The following is an 11,035-nucleotide window of genomic DNA, read 5'->3' as shown; positions in this document are numbered from 1 at the left end:
GGAAGTCAGGTCAGTCTTTTATTTGATTATTGTCCTTTGTTTTTTACTTGTTTCAGTCATTGCACTGTGGTCATGCTGGGGCATCGCCTTAGTTTTTTATTTTTATTTTTTTTTTTTTAGTTGAACAAACTAACCCCAATAATTTTTTCTTTTTTTTCCCCAAAGTCTGATATTTGTTATTCTATGGTTGCTTTTTGCGAAAATGCTAAGTTATTAGGATGTAAACAAACCAACACTGGTTGTAAGGTGGATTTTTTTTTTGTTCCTCTGCAGACTGGTTGGATGTCAAGACCTTCTGGAAGATATTCCTGGACGCACGAGAAGAGATTCTTTGCAGCTTATGTTTTCCAGCCCAGGTGAGAGTCGTAGTCTCTTACGTGGTGGCAAGACAGGCAAAAGCAATAGTAAAACGTATAGTATAAAAGATGAAAATTTGTCAAGTGAGTATTCACGTCCTGGGAGATGTCCTTCACTTAGCATGAGATCCTTTAGCCTATTATATATACACATATTATATAACATAATAACACTGTACTATAAAAGCCATAGATTTAATTAACAACAGGAAATTACCACTAAACCCTATCGTGCTTCTAACAATGATGTTTTTTAACAAACTAATAAAATCGTGGACCAAGTCATTGATTATGTAAGAGAGTGAGAGAGCGTGAGAGAATCTATTTGCATTTTAATAACTAATTAAGACTTTGCATTTTAGCAAGTAATTATAATTAAGTGTTTGCACATTGATAACTAACTTTTACTGACATTTTTTTTTTACCTTCTCTTTTTTTTTTGTCTCTTCTTCCTCCTCTGAGCTTTCCTTCCCACTGCTCTGACATTTCCTAAGTCTCAGTCCCGTAATGTTTTGAATGTCTATTCACCTCTTTAATAATATATTATTATTATTATTATTATTGGGTTATATATTTATTTAGCAAAACAGTTTTAAATCTGTGATGTACAGTTCATAAACATATCTTGTTGATCTGACCATAATGATCTTAGTCTCTTCGTGTTTTGTATGTCTCTTCAATTTTGCAATAATAATTATTATTGTTATTAATATTATTATTATTATTATTATTAGGTCATATATTTATTTAGCGAAACAGTTTTAAATCTGTGATGGTCTACAGTCCATAAACACAGCACCTTGAAGACCTGACCTTAACGATCTTAGCCGATGACCTCATCTTGTAACCCAGCACTTCAGCCATGCATCAGCACAACCCCAGTCTGCACTTGGTCCTTAAACCCATCACCTTGACCATTCAACCAACTTTCCACACATTACAGCCAATGTCTCGTCTCAGTATGACCTTAAACTTCAGTTAGGAATGATCTCTTTTTCTCTCTTTTTTTTTTGTTTTTTTTTTTGCAATATGCAACTAGGGCAGGAAAAGATCTTGGTTAACACAGATACATACACACACAAATATATACATACATACATATATATATATATATATATATATATATATATATATATATATATACACACACACATACATACACATACATATATATATATGTGTATATTGTATGTTCTTTTATGTATGGCAATATGAATTATTGATCATGTACTGGAAAAAAATTAACACAAGATGGCTATAATCACAACCTCTATAAGCGTGAAACTGGTGTCTGAAAAATTTGCAAATGGCATGATGAAAAATTTCAATAAGCAAATTTTAACCGTTTAGCATTCAGATATTCCTCAGTCAAATGTAATGCTTATTTATTCACTTTGTTTTGAATTAATCATGCATTATCTTGTAATTTCAAGATTTTGAGTTGTTTATTTTTAGAATGACATTGAAGAGTAGGTGTGAGGGGCTGGATCTGACTGAAAGAAGAATGTTTGAGCTAGAGAAGGCCAGTTCAAATGCTGAAGGGTTAAATGAAAGATGTACTGGAGAACTTGTATAAAAAAAGACATTTACATAAAATATTTCGTTTTTATATTTAGTTTGCAAGATTCTTGATGTGAACTTGTGTGTTGGAACCGATTTTGTTGTAGCTGGGTGTGGGGAGTCATTGTGCCAATAATAAACACACATACAGATTGTGTGTTTGTTTGTTATTGTGTGTGTGTGCACGCGTTTCTTTGGGGGGGGGGGTCACTGAAATAAGTACCAGTCAAATACTGAGGTTGATGTAATCCTCCTCCTCCTCCAAAACTGCTGGCTCTGCCAAATTCGAAACCGTTATTGTGTGGATATTCATTATAGGTATGAAATTTACATAAAAACAAACTGGAAAATTAAAATAAGATTAAAAAGTAACAGGGCAAATTAACCGTCCTGAAGCATTCTGTTGGGGCATGGGGCCTATTGTTTGTAAATGGTCTTGGAAAATCAAGACATGTGGACATCACATTCTAAAGTCATATCTTAATCAACTTAAATGATAAGCTGCCTAGAACTGCCAAACTTTTGCTTGACACTGGCAACACAGGGATGAGGTTTCTGCTTGTTCTGTGGTCTTCAATCCCCAACAAACCAACCGTGATACATTCTGAGCATTCGATAACTGAATGTGATCTGCATTGCATGACTTTATGAAGGCAATGAAGCTCTCGCTGTTCCACAAGTTCATCGGAGTCTGTTCGGGCACTTTCATAGGGGTCGTGCTACATCTGATATGACAGATAAATAGATAGATGATGTCAGTAAAATATTCAGTGCCTAACGAGACGGGTGAAGGAGGCTAATTTTAGGGGTTATAAATATATATATATGTAAGAATAGTTATCTGTCTGTAATTAGATTTAATTAATGCTGCTTGTGCTAGCTAGCTAGCTTGGTATAATTAACTTTAATTATAGGCTGTGTTTGCTCTGGAAGAAGCATCCCTCCCCATCCCAAAACAAGTAAAAAAAAAAAAAAAACCTCCAAAGTCATGGTTCGGGATGAGTGGCAGGATGTTAGAGAAGTGTTAATATGGCAACAAAAAATAACAACAGCTAAAAAAGAGTGTTGCTTTAATAGTAAAGATAAACTGTACCAGATGATGCATGTGTTTGAATGTCTGTTGGTGGACGAGACCACACGTGCATAGAGTAAGCACAAAACCACCCACTTCTACCACCACCACCACTGCTGCTGCTTCTGCTGCTGCTGCTTCTGCTGCTGCTGGGGGAATGGTGTATATCATATTTGATGGCACAAAGGACACATGGGCATATTTGATGTGCCCCAATTTCAGGAACACTTACTCAGGGAAAAAAACGTCTTTAGTGCCTTAAAGCATGTTTGTATATTGAACCCAAAGGGGATGTTTTTGAGACATTCTTTTGAGGGAAAATTATATCTCAGATGCCTTTAAATATGGTAACCAGGTGGATGTAGAGAAGATGTGAAGAGAAATTTAAAATTCCACTTTCGTTTTGCTTTGTTTTGCTTAACTTTCTGACTGACCAAAGCATTTTCCATAAGTTCTGTCATATGTATATATACACAATAGGCTTCTTTCAGTTTCCACCTATGAAATTCACTCACAAAGCATTGGTCAGCCTGGTTCTATATAAGCAGACCCTTCCCCAAGGTTCTGCAGAGTGGGACTGAATCCAAAACCATGTGGCTGCAAAAGCAGCTCTTTTGATATAAGGTCGTACGGATTACTATATTGTTCAAGGCTGTCTGCTGTGGTGTGCCTTCCAGGCTTTTCTCTTTCTGATATGGAGTGACAAAAATAACGGCTATAATTAGGAGGTTAATGACGGTGAGAGTTAGCATGAATCAGAGTGGAAAATATTTGTATAAGAGAAAGAAAGAAAGAAAGGTGGGTTGTAAGCTGGTGGGTTCTGGAGAGCAGAGACAATTGTATGTGACTGAGTGTGTGTGTGTGACTGTATGTATGTGTATATGCATACAGAACTAGACCTCAATTATCCAAAGGAGATAAGTAGGGGAGTATATGCATGTGTGTGTGTGGTGTGTATGTATAAGTATGTGTGTGTGTGTGTGTGTATTTCATGCATATTTCAAACATACAGGAGAAAAGTTGACTGACTTTGAAGTTTTGGCTTGATTGCCTTCTTGAGATCATTTGATGAAGATGAGGAATCGAATCTTGGTTGAACCAACTTATGGTTAAAAATGTTCCAGAGTGAACCTTTGGGTCTGTTTATATATTGAGACATCAACCAATCTCTCTCTCTCTCTCTCTCTCTCCTTTTTCTTTTCCTTATTTTGTCTTAATGATAGCAAGATGTAATTTGAGGAGTGATATTGGTTGTTGTTTCTAGCTGCTTGCTTGAATGACTACCTAGAGTTTCCCTTCCTGGCTCGGGTTTTCCTCATACACAATCTTGTTGTTGTTTAGACCTGGGTCAGTTCTGGCTGAAAAGAAACCTGTTATGATCACTGGCTTCCTAATCCAACCATGACTCTCCCATCTTGCCTGACAATGTGCCACAGACTACTACGATGTCCAACCAATGTTGTTGTTCCTTTTATTTTCAAGATGGTGTAAAGAGGGGTCGATTTGCAAGAAATTTCTTTGACTTCTATTTTTAACAAAGTTTCTGTCCACACAGAGGCCCCCTCCTTCCCTTCCACCCTCCCATCGCATACATGATGTGAGAGTGATGTGAGACAAAACAGGGGTGGAGAAGTAGAAACGGGTGGCTCTGCTCCAATAGACAGCTTCTTGCTCCCCTTCCAAATGTTATTTTATATCTCATATAAACACAAACAGGTCTTATCTGTAATGTCTCTTCTTGTAAAGGTATTCTGGCATTCTTCATCATCCTTTAACATCCACAATTATTATTATTATTCCCCATTTTTTTTGTCTTTTGTCTTTGATGATGTTTACTCTAAGTTTATATTCTTCAGTAAAGTCTTCTGTTTGTTGTTGTTGTTGTTGTCAAGGCTGGCTTCAATGGCTGCTCCTGTCTTTTGTTCTTAGCTTCCTTCACTCCCTTCTTTATGTCTTTATCGATCTTCCTACGTTTTCTTATTTCCTTCAGTTTCAATTTTTTGCTTTCCATGGAGGTACGTGGCTCAGTGGTTAGGGTGCTGGACTTGTGATCGTAAGATTGTGATTTCAATTCCTGAACCGGGTGACACTTGTTTTTGATCAAATCTCTTCACTTCATGTTGCTTTAGTTCACTCAGCTGGCAAAAATGAATGGTACCTGTGACGGACCAGTGTCCCATCCAGTGGGGAGTATATATATATATATATATATATATATATATACAAGAAAATCCAGGAAACCAGCCTGAGGCATCTACATGACTCGGGAAGGGGCTTTGTCCTTTATTCTTTTAATCTTAGCTTTCTGTATTCTCTCTCTCTCTCTCTCTCTCACACACACACACACATGCACATCCACCCATATACATCCCCCCCATGTACATCCAAAGTCTTGTTTGCCAGCAATGGTTTAGGTTTATTACTGTTTACCCCCTTCTCCCTCCTGGAACTCCACCTCCTGTCGTTACTGTCACAATTTTGTGTGTGTTTGTGGTATAAGTCTCAAGGCCTTCTTTAAACAAGAGTACTGTGTGTGTGTGTGCATGGGTGTATGTAATTTTGTGTGTGTGTGTGTGTGTGTGTGTGTGTAAATGTCTATGTATTTAGATATATTCTGTTGCTAGGAGGTTGTGGTGTGAACTTGTACTGAGAGACTCTTGTGTGGATCATTGTTGTCAGTGAGTGAATCTGTGTGAAATGTTCTCCTCTCTTAATGTCGGATACTAAATAACATAACACAAACACCATGAAGTAAGCTTTAATATAAACACACCACCAACAACATTTACTGCTTCTTCATTGCTGACTTTTTTCCTCTCTTTCCTGCAGTTATCTCTCTCTATCCTACACCAGGTGTTTCATGCTTCACTGCATCTCCTACACACACACACACCCACAATCTTGCGCATTCTCCGTCTGTCTGTCTGTCTGTCTCTCTCTCTCTCTCACACTTTTATGCAGTCAGTACAGTTGTACCCTGCACACTTTTATCACTGTCAAATGAGAGATACCACTATTAATTCTATTTATTGTACCTGTGTAGGGGTGGGGGTGGGGGTCTTCTATTTTGTCTTCGTTTACTTATTTTCCTTGTAGACCACCCTCTGCCTCCTCTCTCTCTCTCTCTCTCTCTCTCTGTTCTTGTTAATTGTCTTGGAGCAGAGATGCAGCTAACTTTTCTGTAACCTAAGAGAAATAAATAAAAATCTGTCTTTCTCTCTTTCTCTGTGTGTTTGTCTCTTTTGTGTACATGTCCTCTACTCTCTCTCACTCTCTCTCTCTCTCTCTTTTTGTGACTTTCGCTTCTTCAGTTTTCTCTATCTCTGTCTGTATGTCTCTTGTCTTTCTGTCTCTCTCCCTCTCTCTCCTACTCTTGATGCATCTACCATTATTTGCACTACACTACTGTCCACACACACACACATCTACACTGATTTACTTCCTAAATATAACTGAAAGATAACCTATTATTCCAGTACATATATGTGTTAGTATATACATGTACACAAATATATATGTATGTGTGTGTATATATATATATATATATATATATATATATATATATATATATATATATACATGCACATACACATACACACGTGTGTATATTTGTGTGGGTATATATATAAGTATGTATGTATTTGTGTGTATGTGTATAAATATGTGTTTCTCTTACATTCCCTTACACGATAAAAAAAAAAAAGAATGGAAAAAACATATAAAGAGCCTGATTTTGTTGTTGCTGTTGTTATTGCTCTCTATATTGTCAATAAAATTTTAGGTTCCACTGCATCGATTGAAATTGATGGAGCCGAACAGATCAGCCTATTGTTTAAACAGTTGTTAGGAGAGGATATAAAAGGTAAATTCAGCATGTACCCAACTACCCTACCCAGCAGCCCTGTGTAAGAATAGGAATAGCAAAATTGTGCACTGCTGTAAAAGGGGTAGGTGGAAGGAGAAGGTGCACACACGCACACACAGAGGCAAGCATCCCTGTATAATCATGTCTTTTAAACTCCTTTTGACAAAACCAGCCTCATGCCTAAAGCCACCCTTGATTCTAACGTACATGACTGCCTGTTTTGAAATGTTCATATTTATTTATTTATTCATTTATTTATTTATTTATTAAAAAAAACCATCCATTTTTAATTCCATTTGAGAACTGTTAAGTTATATTCCAGACATGAGTTTAATAATGGAAAAAAATAAATGATTAAAAAGTTATTTTACTAAATTTGGTAATAACTTGATTATTGTTTTCAAACTCAACTGAAAGTTAAAGTGATGGTTATACCATTAGAAATGTAATAACGAGCAATTAATTGTTCCCATAATTATGCATGAAGCTACAAGTTTATGTATTTATAATAATATATATCATCTTCATCATCCTTGTCATCTTCATCCTCATCATTGTTGTTCTAATGTCTATTCTCCCATGCTTGCATGGCTCAGACAAGACTTGTTGAGGCAGAATATTCTGCAGTTAGCCGCTCTTCCTGTTGCCCTCTCTTCACCTGTTTTCAAGTGAAGTCATCTTTCCTGCTTGACCGTCAAACAGCGTAAAGCTCAAATGGCCAGACATGCTTCTCTGGAGGATTTGCAAACAAACAACAGACAAAACTTGTATGATGGTGACTTTGTTTACAAGCAGTGTACATGTTTTGCAAGAAATGGCTATACACATGCACAATAGGCTTCTTCCAGTTTCTCTGTGCTAAATTTCACTAACAAACATCAACCTCCAACTATGGTAGAAGGCACCAATTGGTGGTGTCCATACAGTGGAAATGAACTCTGAACCTCATAGCTCCAAAGCAAACTTCTTAATCACACTGCCACATTACCCACTGTCATCATCATTAGCTTAACGTCCATGTTTGAGGGGGGTTTTCGAGGCAGATTTTCTACAGCTGGATGCCCTTCCTGTCACTAAACCTCATCTGTTTCCCGAGTGAGGTAATATTTCCCCATGACTGGACATGTTCTCGTAGAATACTCAAAATGAATTGCACTGCTTGTAAAACAGTAACACTCATTTACAGCTACTACACTATGTGAAGACAAGGAGACACAACGCATGCGCATGCGCGCACACACACACGCACACATGACAAGCTTTTCCATCTACCGAATCACAAGGATTTGGAACCTGAAACCAAATTCTCACAAAGCAAACTTCTCCCCTTTGCAGCCTGTCCTATGCCTGGTATATATTTCCATAAATCCATCTGGATTGTCTGAGTGAATTCAATATTGTTTATTTGGGAGGTGAAAGTCTATGAGAAAAATAAATGATTGTTTTCAAAATTTTTAATTAGATAATAATTATGTCAGTAAAATTATCATCAACATCATCATTGTCATTATTATTATTATTATTATTATCATCATCTTCTTTCAATTTTGTTTCCATTTCTTACTGAGTGTCTTCCTGACACATTATTATTATTATTATTATTATAACTGTAGTGAGCTGGCAGAACCATTACTCAGCTAGACATAATTCTATGTGATATTTCTTGTCTTTACATTCTGAGTTCAAATTCCATTGGAGTCGACTTTGCCTTTCATCCTTTTGGGGTCAGTGAAATAAATCCCAGTTGTGCACTGGGGTTGATGTCTTCACTTGACCCCACTCTCCCAAGCCTTGTGCCTCTAAAAGAAAGGATTATTATTATTATTATTATTATTATTAGAATTGTTTGCATGCTGGGCAAAATGCTTAGCAGTATTTCATGCCTCTTTATGTTCTGAATTGAAATCATGCCAAGGTCCATCCTTTTGGGCTCAGTGCAGAAAGTACCAGTTATGCACTGGGGCATTGAATATTGGACTCTCTCCCTCCCCACACATTTCGGGCCTTGTGCCTATGTTTGTTACTATTACTGGTAGTGTTGTTGTTATTTAGGTCAGAATTGGTCAAGTGATGGACAAAAGGGCCTTGACATATTTCGTTTGATTTTCAGTTGTCTGTCTCATTAAAAATGAAATTATTAGTTAATTACTGGGGTTGATTTATTTTACTAATTAATACCCCCTTGTCTCTAAAAATTAGTGGTTTTTGTGCATATATTAGATAAGATCATTATTGTTTATTACTATCATCATCCTCATCATCATCATTATTATTACCATTATGATTAAAAGTTATTATTATTCTAATTTTTAATATTATCATTATTATTATTATTCTCAAGTAATAGTGTCTCTAGTGTGAATGAAAAAAATAATGAAAATAAACTTGACAAATTGTTTAACAGAGCTAATTGTCTTCTTGCCATTTTTAAAGTTTTTTTTTCTTTTTCTTCTTATTGATGTTGTTTCACACGCTGTTAAATGTGTTTGAAATAGTGTTTGTCTGTCTGTTTGTCTCTCTTTGACTGACTGACTGTCGCGGTCGGGATATTTATTCGCAAAATACCAAAAAAATACCAAAAAAAAAACAAGTTTGATCTTCTCCTCTTGATAACTCACTGCACCCTGCTTTCAATTTCAGGTGGTGCACCCACAGAATGTTGTGTTGACAATGGTATGTGAAAAAGCAACTTTTTAACTGGTTGCGTCAGCGACCAAACTGTTGCTGTTTCTACACACCCCGAGAGCCAAAAAAAAATATTTAAAAATTAACGATTTAAAAAAAAACCATCTTACATGTGTTCTTGACTGTTTGTTTCAATTTTTCAAATCTCAATTTGTTTGATTTCTGTTTTTTCCTCTCCCCTACCTCTCTGCATATCATATTTATTAATATCCATTATTGGTATGTCTTTTTTTTTTTTGGTTATTTTTCTTTTGTCTTTCTTCCCACCTCTGATAGCTTTGTAAGTAAATCGTCTTCTGTTAAGTTTTTTTTTTGTTTTGTTTTGGTGTCGTTCTTCTGTTTATTTGAAAAATCCTTGATTCATTGATTTTCATTTTTGTATGGTCATGGTGTTTTCAGTGGAACAAAAAAAGAAGCCCTTATTATCTTTTCTTTCTTTCATTCATTCTTTCTTTCTTTCAGTCTTTGGTATCTTCTGCTGCTAAGTGTTACTGTCAATATGAAGATTTAACTTCAGTGCTTATACACATATATATATATACATATATATACATACATATATATATATATATATATATATATATATATACACACACACACACACACACACACACACACGTGTTGAGTTGTCAGATAAATTCAGAGTCCACCCACCTAATTCATTTTAATCCTTATTTTTCATTAATGATTTTAACAAATCAATCCAATGACATATTCTCCTTCATTGTTCAAGACCTTCTTGTCAACATTCTACTAACTTATTACTGCTTTGACTCAGATTCACTGAGCCACATTCTCAGTTTTCATTGTTGTTCAACAAATCACCAGAAAGTGATCAGAAAGTTAATAATCTGAAGGCAATTTCTCAAATAGTATTTTTGGTCAAATTAGTGATGTGGTTCGGGTAGAGTGGGCGGTGGTGGTGGTGGGAGGCAGCCTTGTTGCATTGGAGAGAAATATGCAATGTTGCCATTTTGGCTTGTTTCAGCTGGATGGCCTTGTTAAGCTGGTGCATTGACTGTGCACAGGCAGTGGTCTTGTGAGAGGATCCCATCTGCTGGACCAAGTCCCTAGTGAACTGACATAGATCCCTGCAGATGAACTTATTCAATCGATCTGCGTTGAACTGAATGAGCTGGCAAGATGCCAAATCTGTGAAGTCGAATTTTCCTGTTTTGAAACTTGGAAACCATTTTTGTGTAGTTCTTTCAGTCATTGCTTCTCCACACACAACACAAATGTCTTGAGTGTCTTTGACAGCTTTGGGATCAAAATGCTTGTTTCCTTTCTGTCTCCCCCCCACCTCCATTTGGCATTCTGTCATCATATGACTGAAAAAGAGGTAAAATTTATTCAAATTTCAAAACCTAAAGTTGTAGAGAAAGAATAGAGCTACAAAAACAAACTATAAAAAACAAAAAAAAATATTGCAATTAAAGTATCTTTTGTGTTAATTTAAATAACATTGGAAAGAAACCTACGAATATATCTGACACT

At 36.0% G+C, this 11,035-nt stretch overlaps 1 protein-coding gene across 1 annotated transcript in view; it reads left to right on the top strand.

The window, feature by feature from the left end:
* Positions 1-11,035, top strand: part of LOC106867289 (serine/threonine-protein kinase N2) — a 130,694-nt gene that overhangs the window by 91,684 nt on the left and 27,975 nt on the right. The window contains exons 6-8 of the mRNA XM_052975287.1: positions 218-440; positions 6,770-6,850; positions 9,494-9,526. Coding sequence (XP_052831247.1) covers positions 218-440; positions 6,770-6,850; positions 9,494-9,526 — 337 coding nt within the window. The remainder of the gene's footprint in view (positions 1-217; positions 441-6,769; positions 6,851-9,493; positions 9,527-11,035) is intronic.

The sequence above is a fragment of the Octopus bimaculoides genome, chromosome 21 (assembly GCF_001194135.2).
Source record: "Octopus bimaculoides isolate UCB-OBI-ISO-001 chromosome 21, ASM119413v2, whole genome shotgun sequence".
Classification (NCBI taxonomy): domain Eukaryota; kingdom Metazoa; phylum Mollusca; class Cephalopoda; order Octopoda; family Octopodidae; genus Octopus; species Octopus bimaculoides.
The sequence above is the reverse complement of the archived record's forward strand: the minus strand, read 5'-3'. Positions and strand labels throughout refer to the sequence as shown.